Genomic DNA, 22,544 nt, shown 5'->3' with positions numbered 1-22,544 from the left:
CTCTACGGCTGCCTCCATCGATTAGTTTGTTAGTGGTTAGTTCCTAACCCTTTTTAAAACACCAAAATCACACAATGACACTAACTAACCAAATGAGGCAGCAGTTAAAGTGATCTGGTTTAGAGCTGCAAAGATGAATGGATTAGTTGTCAACTATTAAATGAATCGCCAACTGTTTTGATAATGGATTAAATTGGTTGAAAAAAAAAAAAGGTAAACATATTTTCTTCTCTGCTCTTTGACCCTAAACTGAATATTAGGGGTGTGCAAAAGAATCGATTCATAGAATTCCAAAAATCAATTCATATTCACTAAGTCACTACATTTACATACTGTGAATCGTTTTTTGAATCGAGAATCGTTTCTGAATCGAATCTTGAGCCTAAAAATCAATATGGAATCGTGACATGTTCTGAATCGTGCACCCCTACTGAATATCTTTGAGTTGTGGACAGAACAAGACATTTGAGGACGTCATCTTGGGCTTTTGGGAAGAACCGATCCACATTTTTCACCATTTTCTGACATTTTCTAGACCAAACAACTCATCTATTTATCCAGAAAATAATCGACAGATTAATCGCAATCACAACAATGAAAATAATCATTAGTTGCAGCCCTAATCTGGTTGTTTTCAGCTACAACCAGATTCTTTTTAAATCAGGTTGCAGAATAGCTGTAGCTGAAATCCAGAGGGGGGGGAAGATGCATGGAGACTAAACGACAGTATCTGCAGAGAGGGAGAATGATGTAGGGGAAAGGGACAAAGAGAGAGTAAGAAGAGGGGAAAAAAAAAAAAAGAAGGAAGAGAGATGTGCGAGGGGAACCCATGTTTGTAGGAAACAGAGAAACAGGGACAGCGGCAGGGAGAGATCCTACGTTAGCAAGAGCAAGCATGATCCCGCTGTGAGGCCGGGCTGCTGCTGGGGCTATATTTAGCTTCTGTTGCCATGTGCCGGGAATGTGCATGGCAGAGGGACACACACATACACACACACACACACAGGCCCACACAGACATGCATGCATGCATACACCCACACACACACACACACACACACCCACACACAATAACAGTAGTTTTACTACTGGTCATGCACTCCTGCACATGGGAGTCTGTGTGCACAGTTTCAGGGGATGTGATTGAAGGTTTTCTCGTGATTTCATATCACCAGTTTCTTTGTCTTTATTAGATGCGAGAGTTATGAATGTATACACACACACACACACACACAAATACATACACACGAGTGTTCCCCTTTCACTCACACACACAGACACGTGATTATTTTTATTTTTTCTTTATCTTAGGCAATCACTAAAACTGTAGGAAGGGGTTGTGAAGATTTTCCGTGCCGCACATCTCTATAAATCATAAAAGCTTTCAGTAGAAGATGAATTATTTCGACCTTTTTAAAAACAGGTTGATAAAGATTGTCCTGCAAAGATAAATTCGGTGTGTGTTGCTCGAGGCAGCAGCGAGGATAGAAGATGAAACACTGCTTATATATATTACATGTTTCCTCTTCATCTCTTGACCTCTTCAGTTGCCATTTTTGTCTCTTTTAAAGTTAAATGCACATCACTGCGTACAGTAATCTGCCCAGCCCACGATGCAGAGCAGCGCTGCAGAGCGGAGCTCAGCATCTCTCATTGGTGGTGCAGTCGGGGTCCAGAATCAGCCCCAAGGTGTCGTCTCCATGCAAACCCGAGCAGGCTGTGCCAATGAGAAGAAGCCGACTTCCTCTCAGCCGCCTCCGATTGGCTGAGTTTCTTTTAAGTCTGTTGTGAAGAGCAGATTGACATTTAATTTGAAGAGTGCTGTGAAATTCAGACGACAGGCTGTTGTGCGTGTTTCTCTGGTATACGGCCAGTTCTGTGTGACAAACGGAGGACATTCGTCTCTCGACAGTATATCGCTAAATTAGAGGTGTGAATCTTCACTGATCTTTCGATTACGATTATCATGTCTTCGATTCGATATCTCGATGCATCACGATGCGTCAAATAAATGTTTCTATTAAAGCCATGTAGGATATTTAATTCATAGCTTTTCAAGCTTCAAAAACAACACCTTCTGCAGTGCTCTAATAATAAATAAATTGGATACATAAAACTATACCACTACACAAACACATTATTCTGTATTATGGGAACATATTTGATTAGCCAATAGCCAATGTTTTATGCCTGTGGAGAAGGATTTGATAGATGTTATGTTCCTTAATTCTGTGGGTATGGTATTCCATGTATGGGCAGCACGCAAGGAAAAAGCTGACTGTCCAAAACTACTGTTTCTACAAGGTATTTTACAACCCCCTCTTGTCCCCTCTTATAGTCCCCACTAAGGCCTATATAAAAGAGACTTCAGATACAGTATTAAGGGACCACTAAGGTCTATATAAAAGAGACTTCAGATACAGTATTAGGGGACCACTAAGGCCTATATAAAAGAGACTTCAGATACAGTATTAGGGGACCACTAAGGTCTATATAAAAGAGACTTCAGATACAGTATTAGGAGTCCACTAAGGTCTATATAAAAGAGACTTCAGATACAGTATTAGGGGACCACTAAGGTCTATATAAAAGAGACTTCAGATACAGTATTAGGGGACCACTAAGGCCTATATAAAAGAGACTTCAGATACAGTATTAGGGGACCACTAAGGTCTATATAAAAGAGACTTCAGATACAGTATTAGGGGACCACTAAGGTCTATATAAAAGAGACTTCAGATACAGTATTAGGGGACCACTAAGGTCTATATAAAAGAGACTTCAGATACAGTATTAGGGGACCACTAAGGTCTATATAAAAGAGACTTCAGATACAGTATTAGGGGACCACTAAGGTCTATATAAAAGCATCCAAAGAGCACCGTGTCACGGGACCTTTAAAGAGACCGGCGCTCCTACAGAGGGTGAATACCGGTACAGGCAGTAACATTAAACTAGAGTGCTGATCGGGCTGCATTTTTCTGTCCGAGCCTGGCCCGCGTCCGACAGGCATTACGATATTTATGTCTGAGCCCGGCCTGAGCCCGACACAGTTAAAATCTCTTCTTTTTTTTTCTCATACTAACGACAGATTTGTTTGTGTGGAAAGCTTTTATTAAGCAACTGTAGGAAGGCATTCGGAAATGTCAACAGATGAGCGCATCGGCGCACACGCGGGGCAACAAGCGCACGTTAACTGTTTTTAAATTTAAATTGTTCAATGTGTTAACCTTTCCTGATTGCTTTCGTTTCCGACCGTGGTCAGGGGAGACTCGGCCTGACGGTATACAATGAATAACGTCGGGGTTAAAATCCTGTTTCTGGTGAGCAAATGAATGAGCTTGGCTTTCAGTCTGGGGTTAATATCGGACACCGCACACACTGGGTACAAAACTTACACTTTTTCCACCAACTCTGCTCCGGTCGCATCTACACGTCTGCTTCCTCTTTCTCTAGCTCTCTTCTGCCCACTTTCCACACACACACACACACACACACACACACACACACACACACACACACACACACACACACACACACACACACACACACACACTGAGCTCTCTTGAAGGGAGCCGCAGCACCATTTTACAACAAAATGCCTTATCGCTCTGATGTGACCGAGCCCAACCCGAACACGAAGATCATTTCTAAATATCTGTCCGAACTGGCTCGGGTCAGGTATCCATCCTCTACACCAGGGGTCACCAACCTTTCCTAAACTGAGAGCTACTTCATCAGAATCAGAAAAGCTTTATTGCCAAGTACATTTTTTTACACATACAAGGAATTTGTTTTGGTGTCGTAGGTGCATGTCACACATTATCTAAAATAAGTTAAACAAACAGGTTGACAGAACAGACAATATAAGTATAAATATATGTGTATATATACACACACAGGATGTAATATAATAAAATAAGAGTAACAATTATTTATTTATTATTATCATGGGTATTGAGTCATACGAAGGGCTACCAGTTTGATACACTCTTCTGAAATAACAAATGTGCTCAGTTTGCCTTTAGTTATATATGATTATTAATGATTAATGATGCTCATCTATGTGAAGACACTGATCATGTTAATGATTTCTCACAATAATTATCAACGATGACTTAACAAGGTGGGAAGCAGATAATATCAATATTCAATTTTCATTTTTAGAACAGGCCTGAGGGCTACTCATGTGGTCCTTGGGGGCCACCTGGTGCCCGCACGGGGGCACCGTGTTGGTGACACCTGCTCTACATTAAAGCATGTAAACATGTTCTAGTACATCCAACAAATGCAAGTTTTATCCTGAAAATACTATATAATATAAAAAAAAAAAAAAAAAAAAAAAAAAAAAAAAAAAAAAAAAAAAAAAAAAAAAAAAATTTATTTTTTTTTTAAAAAAAAAAAAAAAAAAAAAAAAAAAAAAAAAAAAAAAGAAAAAAAAAAAAAAAAAAAAAAAAAAAAAAAATTTTTTTTTTTTTTTTTTAAAAAAAAAAAAAAAAAAAAAAAAAAAAAAAAAAAAAAAAAAAAAAAAAAAGGTGTTTAATTTTGTCTTTACTGTATAATTGCCCTTTTAAGAAAGAACAGGGAAGTCACCGCGGCGCTGAGTAACTATAGGTTTTTGCGAAAACAAGTATCAACATGTCATTCAAACACACAAAATACACAACAAAACGCACAACGCTTCATATTATTTTAACACCGTTACACTTTCAGACTTGTTTTACAGAATCAGGTCTTTCCAGTATCAACAAAACGAAACCCACAGAAAACATTTGTGTTAACAGACAGATAAATAGAAAAATAACCTGAACTTAATGAACAATAATAACAAATATAAAATCTGTAGCTTTAAGGAATATCCTGTTACAACTTTCCCTATCAAAAGGAGATACATTCAGTTAGTCCAAATCATTCAGTCAAATACAAGTTTAAATATCTGAAATTACTATAAAGTTAAATAAAGTGAAACTATCTGAAAATACTATAATGTTAAACTATCTTTTAGTGAAATCAGCAGAGTGTTATCACTGCAGAGAACATTACAGAGGATTGCTCCATCTAGTGGCGAAGCAGAATACATGTAAAATACACTATATATCTTTGCATAATTCTGGATACAGTATTAGGGGACCACTAAGGCCTATATAAAAGAGACTTCAGATACAGTATTAGGAGACCACTAAGGTCTATAAAAAAGAGACTTCAGATACAGTATTAGGGGACCACTAAGGTCTATATAAAAGAGACTTCAGATACAGTATTAGGGGACCACTAAGGTCTATATAAAAGAGACTTCAGATACAGTATTAGGGGACCACTAAGTAAAAGAGACTTCAGATACAGTATTGGGGACCACTAAAAGTCTATATAAAAGAGACTTCAGATACAGTATTAGGGACCACAAAGATCATAAAAGAGACTTCAGATACAGTTTTGGGGACCACTAAGGTTATATAGAAGAGACTTCAGATACAGTATTAGGGACCACTAAGGTCTATATAAAAGAGACTTCAGATACAGTATTAGGGGACCACAAAGATCTATATAAAAGAGACTTCAGATACAGTATTAGGGGACCGCTAAGTCTATTCATAAAAGAGACTTCAGATACAGTATTAGGGGACCACTAAGTCTATATAAAAGAGACTTCAGATACAGTATTGGGGGACCACTAAGCCATATAAAGAGACTTCAGATACAGTATTAGGGGGACCACTAAGCCTATATAAAAGAGACTTCAAATACAGTATTAGGGGACCACTAAGGTTAAAAGAGACTTCAGATACAGTATTAGGGGACCACTAAGGCCTTATAAAAGAGACTTCAGATACAGTATTAGGGGACCACAAAGATCTATATAAAAGAGACTTCAGATACAGTTTTGGGGACCACTAAGGCCTATAAAAAGAGACTTCAGATACAGTATTAGGGGACCACTAGGCCTTATAAAAGAGACTTCAGATACAGTATTAGGGGACCACTAGCTATATAAAAGAGACTTCAGATACAGTATTAGGGGACCACTAAGGCTATATAAAAGAGACTTCAGATACAGTATTAGGGGACCACTGGCCTATAAAAGAGACTTCAGATACAGTATTAGGGGACCACTAAGCTATATAAAAAGAGACTTCAGATACAGTATTAGGGGACCACTGAGCCTATAAAAGAGACTTCAGATACAGTATTAGGGGACCACTAATAAAAAGAGACTTCAGATACAGTATTAGGGGACCACTAAATATAAAAGAGACTTCAGATACAGTATTAGGGACCACTAAGCCTATATAAAAGAGACTTCAGATACAGTATTAGGGACCACTAAGGCTATATAAAGAGACTTCAGATACAGTATTAGGGACCACTAAGGCCTATATAAAAAAGACTTCAGATACAATTAGGGGACCACTATATATAAAAGAGACTTCAGATACAGTATTGAGGACCACTAAGGTCTATATAAAAGAGACTTCAGATACAGTATTAGGGACCACTAAGGCTTAAAAAGAGACTTCAGATACAGTATTAGGGGACCACTAAGGTCTATATAAGAGACTTCAGATACAGTATTAGGGGACCACTAAGGCTAAAGAGACTCAGATACAGTATTAGGGGACCACTAATCTATAAAAGAGACTTCAGATACAGTATTAGGGGACCACTAAGTTATAAAGAGACTTCAGATACAGTATTGAGGACCACTAAGGCATAAAAGAGACTTCAGATACAGTATTAGGGGACCACTAAGGTCTATAAAGAGACTTCAGATACAGTATTGGGGACCACTAACCTAATAAGAGACTTCAGATACAGTATTGGGGACCACTAAGGCCTATATAAAATAGACTTCAGATACAATATTAGGGGACCACTAAAAAAAGAGACTTCAGATACAGTATTAGGGGACCACTAAGGTCTATATAAAGAGACTTCAGATACAGTATTGGGGGACCACTAATTCATAAAGAGACTTCAGATACAGTATTAGGGGGACCACTACTAAAAAAGAGACTTCAGATACAGTATTAGGGGACCACTAACTTAAAGAGACTTCAGATACAGTATTAGGGGACCACTAAAAAGAGACTTCAGATACAGTATTGGGGACCACTAATAAAGAGACTTCAGATACAGTATTAGGGGACCACTAAGCCTATATAAGAGACTTCAAATACAGTATTAGGGGACCACTAAGCTATAAAAGAGACTTCAAATACAGTATTAGGGGACCACTAAGTATATAAAAGAGACTTCAGATACAGTATTAGGGGGACCACTAAGCCTATAAAATAGACTTCAGATACAGTATTGGGGACCACTAAGTATATAAAAAGAGACTTCAGATACAGTATTAGGGGACCACTAATTAAAGAGACTTCAGATACAGTATTGGGGGACCACTAAAAAGAGACTTCAGATACAGTATTGAGGACCACTGTCTAAAAGAGACTTCAAATACAGTATTAGGGGACCACTAAGGAAAGAGACTTCAAATACAGTATTAGGGGACCACTAATGAGACTTCAAATACAGTATTAGGGGACCACTAAAGAGACTTCAGATACAGTATTAGGGGACCACTAAGCTAATAAAAGAGACTTCAGATACAGTATTAGGGGACCACTAATATAAGAGACTTCAGATACAGTATTAGGGGACCACTAAGGTCTATATAAAAGAGACTTCAGATACAGTATTAGGGGACCACTAAGGCCTATATAAAAGAGACTTCAGATACAGTATTAGGGGACCACTAAGGCCTATATAAAAGAGACTTCAGATACACTATATATCTTTGCATAATTCTGGATACATTCAAACTGTTTAACAGCAATATACTTTTCAGATAACTTTGAAGTGGGTGAGGCGGCGGCTGGCGTCCCGTTCACACATCTCCACCGGCTGGTATTCGGCCTCGTAGGAAGTGCTGATGAACCAGCCTCTGCACCGGACCGACTCGAACGTGTTCAGAGACATCCCCGTGGTCCTCTTGTAGAAGAGGAACCGGTCCATGTCTCCGTCGGCGCTGATCTTTTTTAAATCCTCCTTGCTGCGTTCCTGCCGGACAGACGGAGAGAAAATGTGTCTCGTTCCTTCTCTGGGTGTGTGTGTGTGTGTGTGTGTGTGTGTGTACAGCGTGCGTACGTGTGTTTTTGTGTGTGTGTGTGTGTGTGTGTGTGTGTGTGTGTGTGTGTGTGTGTGTGTGTGTGTGTGTGTGTGTGTGTGTGTGTGTGTGTGTGTAACGCAGCATGCGTCCGTTTTTGTGTGTGTGTGTGTGTGTGTGTGTGTGTGTGTGTGTGTGTGCACGAGCATGCGTCCGTGTTTTTGTGTGTGTGTACGTGTGTGTATGTGTGTGTGTGTCGTGTGTACATACATGTGTGTGTGTGTGTGTGTGTGTGTATGTACGTGTGTGTGTGTGCGAGTATGCATCCGTGTTTGTGTGTGTGTGTGTGTGTGTGTGTGTATGTGTGTACATACGTTTGTGTGTGTGTGTGTGTACGTGTGTGTGTGTGTGTGTGTGTACGTGTGTGTGTGTGTGTGTACGTGTGTGTAAATACGTGTTGTGTGTGTGTGTGTGTGTGTACATGTGTGTGTCCGTGGTGCGCTGCGTGGACATACATCCGTGGTGTGTGCATGTATGTGTCCGTGTTTTTGTGTGTGTGTACGTGTGTGTACATACATCCGTGTGTGTGTGTGTGTGTGTGTGTGTGTGTGTGTGTGTGTGTGTGCGTGCGTGTACATACATCTTTGTGTCCGTGTGTGTACATGTTTTTGTGTGTGTGTGTGTGTGTGTGTGTGTGTGTGTGTGTACGAGTATGCATCCTCTCATAAATTACCTCTTATACGGCCTCTCATATCCGTTTGTGTGTGTGTGTACGTGTGTGTACATACGTGTGTGTGTGTCCGTGTGTGTGTCTGTGTGTGTGCGTGCGTGTACATACATCTTTGTGTGTGTGTGTGTCCGTGTGTGTGCGTGCGTGTACATACATCCGTGTGTGTGTGTGTGTGTGTGTGTCCGTGTGTGTGCGTGTGTACGACATACATCCGTGGTGTGTGTGTGTGTGTGTGTGTGTGTGTGGGGTATGTATGTGTGTGTGTGTGTGTGTGTGTGTGTGTGTGTGTGTGTGTGTGTGTGTTACCTCCAGATTGAGCACAGCCTTCCCGTCCTTCATGCAGCAGGACATGTGCAGCTTGTTGGTGATGGACAGGACCACGGCCCCTACTTCACCAGCCGAGACGTTCGGAGTCATGTACCGCGACAACTTGAAGTTCACTGACCGGGAAAAACAGATTTTAACACAGTAGATATTTTTTAATCTAAACAGGAGTGTCAAACAGTGCAGTAAAAGTACAATATTTCCATCTGAGAGAAGTACATAAAGTATAAATTATAAGAGAAAAGGTCAACATGGGAATAAAAGTATAAATTATGAGATATAAAGTGTAAATTACAGTATAAAGTTGCATAACAATGAAAACACTAAAAGTAAATGTACTTTGAGTACCTTTCTTGTCGCCGTTTCCTCCCTGCAGAGTCACGGCCTGCAGTTTTAACCCCCCTGACGCCTGGACGATGTATTTCTGTGAATGGTCACACAGCGTGCACAGAGGATCGCTGTTGAGACGCTGGAATATTCTCTTCATGCCCGTGGACGAAGCCTCCGTCGTCGTGACGAGTGTTACTATGGAGAGATGGAGCCAGATGTTAGAGAAGGAGTCAGGATGTCTCATCCCGGGCTGCTAGGTTTTTTTTTTGTTTGTTTTTTTAATTATTATTATTTTACATTTTATTTAACCAGGAAGAGACTCATTGAGATAAAAAATCTCTTTTTCAAGAGTGTTCCAAAAAACACAACAAACCAGCTTTCAACGTAATCTCTCATTCTGCATTTCTTTCATTGTTCTTTCTGAAAAAAAATGTAGCGTGTTCCTGGAGTTTTACTTTCCATATTCTCAGTACAAATTGAAATTGAAACCTTTTTGTGATTTGTGAGCATCGTAGACATCTATAATCAATAACCTACATCTGGGACGAACTCCAAACTTATACTATACTTACTGTCTATGCTCCGAACTATGGACAAAATCAAATATCACGATATTTTTTACCAAATACCTCGATATCGATACCGCAACGATATTGTAGTGTTGACTATTGGTGCTTTCACAAAATATTTACACAATGAGATTTTTGATAAATAACCATCAGTAATGTGGACATAATGACTAAGTGGGTAAAGGCGAATAATAGAACAGTTACAACAGTCTGGTAAGGTCAGAAAATGACATCACTTTACCGTAATGCAGCCTTTAAAACCAGGAAAAGACACTTATGTCATATTACGATATCCAAAATCTAAGACGATATCTAGTCTCATATCACGATATCGATATAATATCAATATATTGCCCAGCTCTACTCCGAACTCTTAAAATACGGACGCTTGGAGAGTGTCTGTCTGCGTCCGATACGACGCATTAAGCACCCTCAAAGGTGCACTATGAGTTCCTGCATGGTTTCAGCGCGATTTCATTTTTGTCTCAAATCGTAGGCATCTCTCCCTGGCCCCTGACAACAGACAACCAAAAAAGCTGCAAAAGCGAGAGAATTGGTGTGGGAGAAAATTGCTGCTCGAGTCAATGCGTACACATTAACAGTGTATTAATTTCATATTTAATCACAGTTAACTTATAATATTACTGGTGAAAACTGGAATTGTATTACACCTAGGCCTATAATTTCATTTAGGTGCAATCCTGCGGGCAAAAAAGTAAACTATAGCCTACTAATCCCATTCTGGGGCTGCAGCACCACGATCATTAACAGAACTATAATGTATAATCATTTATTTCTTTTTAATGGCTCTCAGTGGTTTGTGTCCAGGGAACAACAATGGGTGACACCACTGATGCTACGTGCAGTCTGTGATGGGAAGCAAGTTATTGTAATCGTTACAGATGTCAGTGGGATTATGAATGAGGTTTTCTTACTTGGGGAAACAGAACCTGGAAGTTCTGGTTTCACCTTCGTCTCTAACGTTTAAGGATGTGAAAAAGTGCGTTCTGTCGTTACCCACCGGTCACCAGGCTCTCCATGATGGCGCTGCAGAGCTCCTCGTCGCTGAGCTCGCTGTCGCAGCGCGTCAGGGACTTCTTCATCCTGTTCACCGCCAGCAGCAGGTTAGCCACAGACTGCATGGTCTTCCGATTGCGGCTAACCAACATGTTCAGTCCCTCGTCGAGTGGGAAGAACTCATCCTGAACGTCCTGCGGGCACACACACACAGACACACACACGTAATGCAACTTTTGCTTCCCAGATGTCTAAAAGATCGGGGCAAAAATAATTATTGCATAAAGTCGCTGTTTTTTTTAATGTGAAATTCGCCCAGAGTAATTATTCACCCTGTGCCAACATGAGTAAATATATATTTTAAATTACCTTCTGTTTTTAAATCAAGGAGCTTGTGAAAAATAAGGTGTGTCTAAATACGAAGTTGCATCTGTTATATTTCATTTTATTTTGTGTCATGCATATTTAATCCAATATTCAAGTACATATTTAGCATTAGATAGGTATAGGTATTAATGGGCTCAAAAGGGCCAAAAAAACCTTGATCCATAGGTGTAATTTACTGGGGGGTGGTTGGGGGAGTTACTGTACAAAGTTAAGCCCTTGCCTTGATCCCTGTTAAATACATGTATTCATACATACAAACATTCTCGTCTCACATATATTCTTTATAATATCAGATAATGACATCTGAAAGTGAGAATACGAGAGGAAGTGAGTTACTGCCGGCACGGCCTCTAATAAATAAATAATTTGACTTACCGTTGTGTCAAAGCAGCAGGACTCAAATCCTGACTCATCACAGTCCGGTGAGCTGAAATACAAAACAGATAAATAAATAGTATATATATATATATATAAAATAACTAAATGTTAAATCACAGTTGCTAGGCTTCGATTTCTTTCATTAATATGCACGTGAGTCCAGTACTTAGTGACGTAAAGCTGTAATCAGCAGACCAAGGGCGTAACTTGGGTTCAACATTGAGGGGATTGTATAAAAATCTGCGGACAATTCGGCGGAATTTATCTTTCGCAGATTACAGGTCGCCATGGTAATTAGTTAATTTTAGCAAGCCCAGTTTACAGCGGTGGAAGAAGTATTCAGATCCATTACTGAAGTTAATACACACTGTGAAAATACTCCACTACAAGTACAAGTCCTGCATTCAAAACCTTATTGAAGTAAAAAGTATGTATCGGCTGTAGTTCCAGTACTACAAGTAAAAGGTATGTTGCAGTGAAATGTTCCCTGTCAGTGTTTATCTCTTCTTCTGTCTGTTTCTGGATTAATATTACCGCTGCATTAATGTTTAAGTTGCATTTCACTGCTGCAGATGTTTAAAGCGCCCATATTATACTTATTTTCAGGTTCATAACTGTATTTTAAGGTTTTACCAGAATAGGTTTACATGGTTTAATTTTCCAAAAACACCATATTTTTGTTGTACTGCACAGCTCTCTCTCACTGCTGCAGATCCTCTTTTCACCTGGTTTCTGTTTTAGCTACAGAGTGAGACCTCTTTTCATCTTCTTCTTCTGTACTATCTTTGATTGCACTCGCACATGCGCAGTAGCTCAGATGTAGATCATGTCAGCTAGCTAACTCTAGAGACAGTAAAAGAAAGCCTGTTTCTTCAACTTTGGTCAGTTACAAGCATAGACTGTTAATATTAATGGACAGAGCATGTGTGACGTCACCCATTGGTTTGTGGAGAGCTGATATGAGTCGTCGAGTTTGCGTTTATGGGCGCAGCCATCATGGTTGCGGATGTGACGTTTTTAGACTCGAAGGAGGAGTGAGGGAGGAGCCGTAGACAGTTGGGCGGTATCTGACTGTATTTCTTTTTCTTTGAGTTAGCAACGCTGCTTCCACCTCACGTTACGCACACACGTTCACTGGCAATCTGGATGCAACTTCTGCTGAAAGCTAGCATACATAATTCAAGGTAAGATTTAGCTTTGCTAGGTTTTTAAATATATCTTTGTCCCATAGTCATATAAGAGGAGTCATATTGTAAAGTAAATGTATCTGATGTTACCATGTAAATTGTCTAACGCTAGCAGCCTTATGGTAAAACATGCTAACGTTAATTTACTGCAAATTGAAGTTTAGCTACTAAACGGTGATTGTCAATGCTTATCATTATCTAACGCTAACTATTAGCAAATGTTTAACCAAGTTTATTAGAACGTTTGGCTAACTGTAATAACCATAAAGCACCGATAAAGTCTTGCTACTGCCTTTACATGCTTTTAAGAGCTATGTTAACAGAAATAAGATCATTTAACTGACTTAAAGTTACACTAAAGAACAATACACTGTTGTTAATTCATCTGTATTCTCCTAGATAATTAATGAAGTACAGTTACATGCTAGTGTGCATATATATTTAACTATGAGGGGCTCAAATGGAAATTGTTCTTTTCTTTCTTTCCGAAAATAGGAGTGTGGAGAGCCACGCGATGGCATGTGCACCCAACCCAATTCCTCAGAATTAAGTAATAGTTACTTTTCTTTTTCCACTGTGCATTACAGACAACCAACAGACTGTCACACTATGCTCACTGTAATTGTAAAGGCAGCTTTTATTTCTTTACCCAGGCATTTGGACTTGACTGAACAGTGCTGCACAAGTGCTTTAAGCTGTATATGTTAAGCTATATTTTTATATTGTGGTTTGTAATGTCAACCATTTCTACTGTAATTAACAATGTGGCACTAGTGATTCAACTACCTCTTTTTATTATGAATTCACTTGTGACAGTGAAGTTTGCCTTTACCTTGACCCTCAGCAGTGATTTATGTGTGGAATTTACACTGGATTGTAAAAGGTGAACTACATTAATTAATTCATCACTTTAAACATGTTAAAAATATTGCCAGTGTTTGTGGTTTATGTAGTTTTTGAAGTTAATGCCCATTTCACTGTGAAATAAAGGTCTTTCTAAAGCTACATTTGTTGTTTTTCTGAAGTGACTATAGGAACATACAGTATTGTAGTCATACAAGACATTGGTAATTTGATAGAATTTGTAATTGATTAAAAGTGTCTATTTGGGCTTTAATCAACAAAAATGATTTCTTAAATGTTACCATACTTGAATGTTGACAAAGGATCAGCAAAATGTAGTTTGTGCTGTCTTTATGTACTTGTCAATTTTAATCACCATGAAAACACTTCACCAAAATCCTTTTAGATTAATTTATATATTTGAATATATTTCAAATACCTAGTCAAGTGTTTAGTAGGTAATTGAAAATGCACTAGGTGCTGTTTAATCTGTGTAGGGTTATTGTAAATTCATTATAACAAAAGTATGATCACAAAGTGCAAAGAAAAAATAAACAACTTATTCAATGTAATAATTAAATCAATGTACCTTATATTTACTGCACTGACATTTTTAAAGTATGACAACAAAAAACCATACAAGGACATGCAATGTCAATATCTAATTCTAACAGTTTAATCCTATACATAAAATATCTCAATTATATGCCTTACACATATTTCTAAAGTGCTAACTTTTAGGTTTGAATGGTGAACAAAACGCAGTGTGAATTAACAGGTTTTATTTTGAAGTATCAAGTCCAGGTTTCTGAGGGGGGAAAAGCACGTCAAAGTTTCCAGGATGGAGAACGGGTCGGTGGTTTCTGGGAAGGAGCGGGTCCGTCAGAGGAAGACAGTAGGCCGGCTAGTGGTGGGGGGGGGGTCCAGTGGGGGTGGCTGTCTGCTCCGGTGGATGGCAGGAGTGAAGCGGTAGCAGGAGTCAGGTTCCAATGGCAGCTGAGGCACAAGAGAAAGGATAAGGACAGGCAAATGTTTGTAATAGACAAACATGTAGTTAAGGCATGGTAGATAACAATGAATTATATTAATATATGCGCTTGTACATGAATCTATGCTTCAGTTGAGGACATGCCGTATTAAGTAAACATACTCCTACATGTCAAATTTATCTTAGACAATGTGTATTGTACGCAACACTTTTTTAATGATATGTACATTTTGGTAATAAACAGCACTTGTAAATATAGATTGTAACATGTATGTGACTCATCTTAAAACAGACTAATGTGCTGACAGAAGGTCTTGAAATAGATTAGCAGACACAACTACAGTAAGTGGAAGAAAGACATCAGTGTAACAGCATCAACGCATATTCTGGCCCACTGCCCCGCCCGGAGACCTCCGTCTCCGAGTCTACGCGTTCCCCCGCAGCTTTGTCCGAGGGTGAGGTGACGGTGATGCTGTGTGGGTGCCGGTGATGCTGTGTGGGTGACGGTGATGCTGTGTGGGTGTGTGGGTGACGGTGATGCTGTGTGGGTGTGTGGGTGAGGGTGATGCTGTGTGGGTGAGGGTGATGCTGTGTGGGTGAGGGTGATGCTGTGTGGGTGACGGTGATGCGTGTGGGTGACGGTGATGCTGTGTGGGTGACGGTGATGCTGTGTGGGTGACGGTGATGCTGTGTGGTACGGTGATGCTGTGTGTGGGTGACGGTGATGCTGTGTGGGTGCCGGTGATGCTGTGTGGGTGTGTGGGTGACGGTGATGCTGTGTGGGTGACGGTGATGCTGTGTGGGTGTGTGGGGACGGTGATGCTGTGTGGGTGTGTGGGTGAGGGTGATGCTGTGTGGGTGAGGGTGATGCTGTGTGGGTGACGGTGATGCTGTGTGGGTGACGGTGATGCTGTGTGGGTGACGGTGATGCTGTGTGGGTGACGGTGATGCTGTGTGGGTGACGGTGATGCTGTGTGGGTGACGGTGATGCTGTGTGGGTGACGGTGATGCTGTGTGGGTGACGGTGATGCTGTGTGGGTGACGGTGATGCTGTGTGGGTGATGCTGTGTGGGTGAGGGTGATGCTGTGTGGGTGACGGTGATGCTGTGTGGGTGACGGTGATGCTGTGTGGGTGACGGTGATGCTGTGTGGGTGCCGCTGTGGCGGGGATGATATTATGTGCCTGTCCTTCGGGCACCTCCGGGTAACGTTGCCCAACTCTCGGGCAGGAACATATATTTCAGTATATTCAAGTAAAAGCGGTCTCTGCTTGTCCTGTGCGAATGCGCCACACGAAACTCAGATGTGAGGGGGTAATTTCTAAATCACACGCAGTCCAAAAAGTATTCTAATCCCGTGCGAATATAGGGTTTAATATGATTTTGCACCATAGCATTAACTATATCAGGCTTTGATTTTAAGCTAACATTAGCTACCATTACATGTAATGGTAGTGTTAGCTTGCGGGTTAGGGAGGCATGCGCATCGATTAGCAATAACACCACATATGGTTAAAAATAGATCGCCGGCGAGACCGTTATGCATAGCTACTGTATATGACTGTAACGTTAAATATATATTTGAATCCGTTTATAAGGTCTGCATAACGTTAGCCCTCTAGCTTGGTTAGCAAGGTGCAATCTAGCTAGCAAACTGATATTAATTGGGATGCTAACGTTCGCTAACGAAAAACAGTATTTAAAAAAATTAACGTTACTTACCAGAAAAACTGAACTGCCGACTCCTTTGAGTGTCTTGTCGTCCAACCGAACGCTGAACAAGACATTATTAGGCGACCAAAGTGTCACAGTCACTACGAAGAAAGCTGGTCAAACTCCAAAATGAAGTTGACGTGCCTTGGATAAGCTTTGCTAAACCTCTGTCATGATTGACAGACCGCGAACTGTCAATCACATCATAGCCACGCCCTAAAACACCCCCTGCTTTATCGCCGATTTTAAAATCAACGAGACCATAATTCAAAAAATGAACATCATTCTGTGTTGCAGAAGACTTAAAACTAGCGATTGAGACCATAAACTCTTCAAGAAAATGTGAACTGAGGTAATAAATCAAGTGAGAAGTGGGTCACTTTCTCATAGACTTCTACAGAAACCGACCTCCTTTTGCAACCGCACGTGTCGCCCCCTGCTGGAATTCAGATAGAATGCAGCTTTAAGGCACTTCCGCATTTGCAGCACTTTGCGAAACCGGATGGGCTGTCCACTAATAATATACAGTCTATGGTTACAAGGCAGGATTAGCTGGGAGACTTCTAAATGAGGGCGCACATGTAAGTAGTTCTTTTGTAGATTATGGTGAACTTGTGTGTGTTGTAGCAGTGCTTTGCTATTGAGAACGACGTAGCATGCTAGCGTTAGCGTTAGCCGGCTAACGCTAGCATTAGCCGGCTAACGCTACGAGCTAACGGTTGTGGTTAGCCAGCTCAGGCCGATTTTGAACCGCTCACCAGGAGACTGAAGGCAGGACACATTCAGAAACCGTATCTCACTCAGAACAGCATGGATGGATTTTTTTCAAAGTTTGTATGTGTGTGGAAGCACCAGAGACACAAAAGAACACCCCAAATCCCAGAAAAAGTGTTTTTTTCATAATATGGGCACTTTAAGGTTGTGCTCATTTTAAAGGACAATTCCGGTGCAAAATGAACCAAGGGGTTAATAACGTGTGTGTACCGAGTCGACCGTTCTCTGGGATATGTTTTCATGCTAATCAAATGTGTCTCTAGCTTGAAACAAGATGACGCAAACCGCTGATTAGCTTATAACGCTAGTTGTCGGGGCAGAGGGTAAAGTAAAAAGAAATCGCTATTTCTACACCACTAACAGGGCTCAAAACGATCATTTTAGCAACCTAGCTCAAGCACAGCGTTCGTCGTTCGACTGGTTGTGACTGTTTTCCCAAGATGGCGCCTGTTTGTACACGTGAACGCTACTGTCTTTAAAAACTATCTTTCAAATAAACTGTCTGTACACTTACAAAGTTCTCAATGCTTCTGTTTACATATAGGGACCCTCATTATGCTACCATGGAAGTGTGGTGATATTTTGAGCTTTGTTAGTGGTGTAGAAATACTGATTTCTTTTTATTTTAGCCTCTGCCCCGACAGCTAGCGTTATAAGCTAATTAGCGGTTTGCAGTGAAACTGGTCACATTCGATAAAAAGGTTTTTAAACTTTTCAGGGTGTCAGAAAAACAGCCCCGTTTTCAGCTTTGTGACAATTAGGGCTGCAACTTACGATTATTTACATCTTTAAAATGTCAGAAAATAATGAAGACTGCCCATCCCGGTTTCTAAAAAGTCCAAGGTGATGTCTTTAAACGTCTTGTTTTGGCAGTTCAAAACCCAAACATATTCAATTTATTCCTAATTTCCAACCGAGAGAAGCAGGAAATCTCCAAATAAGAGAGGCTAAAAACAGCATTTTCTGCCATTTTTGCATGAAAAAGCTACTCGTAGCAGCTCGGTGCATTTTCCAGCTGATCCAAGAGGCTTTTTTAAAGACTTTATTTATCTTAAGAAGGAGGAGAGTTTTCTCAACACATAAAGGAAGACTTCATCCTTCAGATTATTACAGACATTCAACATTAACGCATCTGGAGATACCATAGACTGTATAATATTAGTGGACAGAGCATGTGTGACGTCACCCATTTGGTTTGTGGAGCTCTGCTGTGATTCGTCGAGTTTGCCGTTACAGGCGCAGCCATCCTGGTTGGGGATGTGAGGAATTTAGACGAGAGGGAGGAGCTGCTTACACTCTAGGTTACACACTTTCACTGGTAATCACATCATAGACACGCCCTAAAACACCCCCAGCTTTATCACCGATTTTAAAATCAACAAGACCATAATTCAAAGAATGAACATCATGCTGTGTTGCAGAAGACTTAAAACTAGCGATTGAGACCATAAGCTCATTATAAAAATGAGAAGTGGATCACTTTCTCATTAGCAGCTTTCCGATCGGAGGGATTTTTGCAGTTCCTAGAACATATCTCATGTTGTGACCGGACCAATTTGGGGATTTTGAAGTTCCTCTGGCCACAGTTCCTGTAACTCTTCCAGCTCCTACTTCAGGTCAGCCTCTTTTCGCTGTTCCCCTTTCAGCATTGGGACCTATAGGTCACCGAGGGTCAGGTTTCCGGTACAGACAGACCAACAACGGGATGATTTTAACAATTTTCGCCATCTTATTCATCACTAAATTAGAATAGAATAGAATAGAATACACTTTATTGTCCCCGAGGGGAAATTTGTCTTGGACACAGTGCCACATCCGTTGCTTCACAACACAGACAATATGTAACATAAAAACATTCTCAAGTTAAATACAGTAAAATAAAGTAAAATAAAATAAAATAAAATCAACATAAAAGTGAGATCAGACAGCGTCCTGAGACAAATTCACATCTGATAACGTTTTAGGCGAGAAATGAACTGTTTAGATTTCAAATATAGGCATTATTGCGAAAAATGATGCCGAATTGACAATTTGCGTCAAAGTTTTCGGAGTTGAGAAGCTCCATGAAGTGAGGAGACAGCCAGCAGGCGTCTGCCCCGGCCGCTGGCTCGTCGCTGGGCCAGTCCTGCTCAGAGACCCCGCTGTGAGCTGGAGGTCTCTCAGACCGGACACACACACACGCACGCACGCACGCACGCACGCACGCACGCACGCACGCACGCACGGTGTATTTGTTTTCTGATTTTAACGCTATAAAGACCGTTGCCGTGGTTGCATCCCTCCCTTACCCCTCCTATACTCCCTGTGGCCACTTGGCCAGTGCGAATGCAAATGGAAAAAACTGTTTTGAGGGAGAGTAGTTAGTAGAAGTGGACTTTTCCTAAAACTACGTTCCTGTAACTACTTGGTCGGAAAGCGGCTATAGACTTCTACAGAAACCGACCACCTTTTGCAACCACACTTCTCTCCCCCTGCTGGAGTTCAGATAGGATGCAGGTTTAAGGCACTTCTGCATTTGCAGCACTTTACCGAACCGGATGCTTTATCCATTAATATTATACAGGCTATGGGAGATACCTGTTTTTCACTGGACAGGAAGGGGAGAAAAAACTGTCATCTGAAAGGTAACTAAAGCTGTCAGACAAATGTAGTGGCGTACAGAGTACAATATTACCCTCTGAGATGTAGAGGAGTACAGGTATAAAGGAGCAAAACATGGAAATACTCAAGTAAAGTACTTCAAAGTAAATGAATACAGGTTCTTAGTTACATTGCACCACCACTGCTAACACATGTTCAAGGTACATGAGAGAAGTGAAACAGGTCGCCAGACAGACTGGAGCTGTTCCCTTTTCAGTCAGGATGTACCGCTGTTTGCAAATTATTTCCAGGAAATCCTGCTTTCAGCTTCACACGTGCAGATAAAACACTTAAACACAGATTTCTCGCTCCTCTTAACCAGAACTGCAACGAAAACAAATACTTTGTTACCCTGTACGTCCGTAGAATTTTCACGTAGGGTCATTCGTTATTTACACTACCGGTCAAACGTTTGGGGGTCACTTAGAAATGTCCATTTCACTCCATTACAGACAGAATACCAGCTGAGATCAGTTGCATTGTTTTTTTAACCAGGGCAGCAGTTTTCAGATTACATGATGTGCTTACATAATTGCAAAAGAGTTCTCCAGTGTTTTCTCAGTTAGCCTTTTAAAATGATATCAGATTAGTAAACAGAAGTTGCCTTTGGACCGTTGGATGAATGGTTGCTGATAATGGGCAATGTAGATATTGCATTAAAGATCAGCCACTTCTTTCTACAACAGTCGAGAACCTTTTTGCAATTATGTAAACACATAATGTAATCTGAAAACTGCTGCCCTGGTTAAAAACACAATGCAACTGATCTCAGCTGGTATTCTGTCTATAATGGAGTGGACATTTCTAAGTGACCCCAAACTTTTAACCATGTGTACATTTCTGGAAATGTACACTTTACTTTTACTCCATTACATTTCCTAAATAGAATGTATACTTTTACTCCGATACATTTCCCCTAAGCATCTTCCGTACTGCAAAATGAAATCAGAAGAAATTTGTTACACACCTGTGGCCATATTTGTAAGAAATGTTTTTTGTACGTTTGAGTGAAAGATGCTTAAAAATTATTTTTTTATTCTGTTTCTGTTTTCTCTTTGTGGATGTCAGACTTTAAATTTTAAGTTTAAGAAGTGGGAACCCCCGAGTATTATGCTTCACTATAGGGAAGCCACAATACAGTTCATAATCAATGTTCTTTTTTTTGTTGTACTTTTACTTCTAATAATGAAGTACATTTAATATCAGAAAAGTTCTTTTTTTTTCTGAAGTACAGTAAATATCAGATACTTTAAGACTTTTTACTCAAGTAATATTCTAAAAGGTGACTTAAACTTCTACAAAAGTCATTTTCCGGTAACATACTTGTACTTTAACTTAATTATTGCTTTCCGGTACTTTATACAAGACTGCTCTAAACACATCAAGTATTTCTGTTTTATTTTTTTATTTTTTTTGTGAAGCATTTGAAGTAAATCATAACAATGTAACTTTAGGCTCCAACCACTTACCCATCCAAAGCTTGAGACAGGTCGAAGTCACACATCGTCTCGATGTAAGCAGTTTGAAGATGAAATATGAATGATTTCTGATTTCACCGAAGCTGCCAGCGTATAGCCTCGTCCGACCCGCAGGATGACTGAGAAAGTCTCAGTCTGGGCGCCTTCTCTTTATAGCCCCTGCGTGAAGCCACAACCTACAACAAGAAACACACACACGTGGCTTCACACGTTAACTTTCACTCACAATGGCATCCGGAACCACATGAAGGCACACTTCAACAGTGCAATACAGAAGTTATTGTGTGCAATCGTTATGAAAATGAAGTGCAGTACGAGGAGGAGGATGTGTTGTGGCTTCTCTTCTGTGATTGTGATTGTGAGGAAAGGTAGGAGGGAGGTGGGAGGGGGGGCATATTGTGTGAGGTTTATTAGATGTGCATTGAAGCATTGGATGAGATAATGTATGATTATGTTTATATGTAGGTTAACTGTATTTTTATTGGGTGTTTATGCACGATGTGTCACCATTCTGTTTCTCTTGAATGCCCAAGATGAATTTCTCCTATAGGAGACAGTAAAGGCTTATCTTATCTTAAAGGGATACTCCACCGTTTGTTGAAACAGGTCTTATCACGGTCTACCCTGGCTGTAGATAGGTGGGCCAACGCATTTTTTGTCTCAGTGCAAGTAATTAGGTTGGTTTTTTTTGTCTTTTGTTGGCTCACTTTTACTCACAACATGCTAACCGGCAACATAGGATTCCATTCACTACGCTAAGCTAACTAGCGGTGGCGCTGCCAGTGTTGCACCGGACTAAAACAATGCATGTGCAAAAAATGCGTTGGCCCACCTATCTACAGCTAGAGGAGACCCCACCTATCTAAAGCTAGAGGAGACCCCACCTATCTACAGCTAGAGGAGACCTCACCTATCTACAGCTAGAGGAGACCTCACCTATCTACAGCTAGAGGAGACCCCACCTATCTACAGCTAGAGGAGACCCCACCTATCTACAGCTAGAGGAGACCTCACCTATCTACAGCTAGAGGAGACCTCACCTATCTACAGCTAGAGGAGACCCCACCTATCTACAGCTAGAGGA

The 22,544-nt window shown here is 40.5% G+C and overlaps 1 protein-coding gene and 1 long non-coding RNA gene across 2 annotated transcripts; both read right to left on the bottom strand.

The window, feature by feature from the left end:
* Positions 1 to 7,774: 7,774 nt before the first annotated feature.
* il1b (interleukin 1, beta) lies at positions 7,775 to 21,571 on the bottom strand. The gene is made up of 6 exons (XM_039779729.1): positions 21,452 to 21,571; positions 11,836 to 11,887; positions 11,078 to 11,267; positions 9,506 to 9,682; positions 9,140 to 9,273; positions 7,775 to 8,057 (listed from the first exon to the last, which is right to left on the bottom strand). Exons 1-6 carry the CDS (start codon positions 21,484 to 21,486, stop codon positions 7,842 to 7,844), a joined length of 804 nt encoding a protein of 267 aa, XP_039635663.1. The 5' UTR covers positions 21,487 to 21,571; the 3' UTR covers positions 7,775 to 7,841.
* LOC120545430 lies at positions 14,634 to 16,753 on the bottom strand. Its single transcript, XR_005636694.1, has 2 exons — positions 16,578 to 16,753; positions 14,634 to 14,864 (listed from the first exon to the last, which is right to left on the bottom strand). It is a non-coding gene; the product is annotated as an uncharacterized LOC120545430 (long non-coding RNA).
* Positions 21,572 to 22,544: the final 973 nt, after the last annotated feature.

Source organism: Perca fluviatilis, chromosome 17 (genome assembly GCF_010015445.1).
Source record: "Perca fluviatilis chromosome 17, GENO_Pfluv_1.0, whole genome shotgun sequence".
NCBI lineage: Eukaryota > Metazoa > Chordata > Actinopteri > Perciformes > Percidae > Perca > Perca fluviatilis.
The sequence above is the reverse complement of the archived record's forward strand: the minus strand, read 5'-3'. Positions and strand labels throughout refer to the sequence as shown.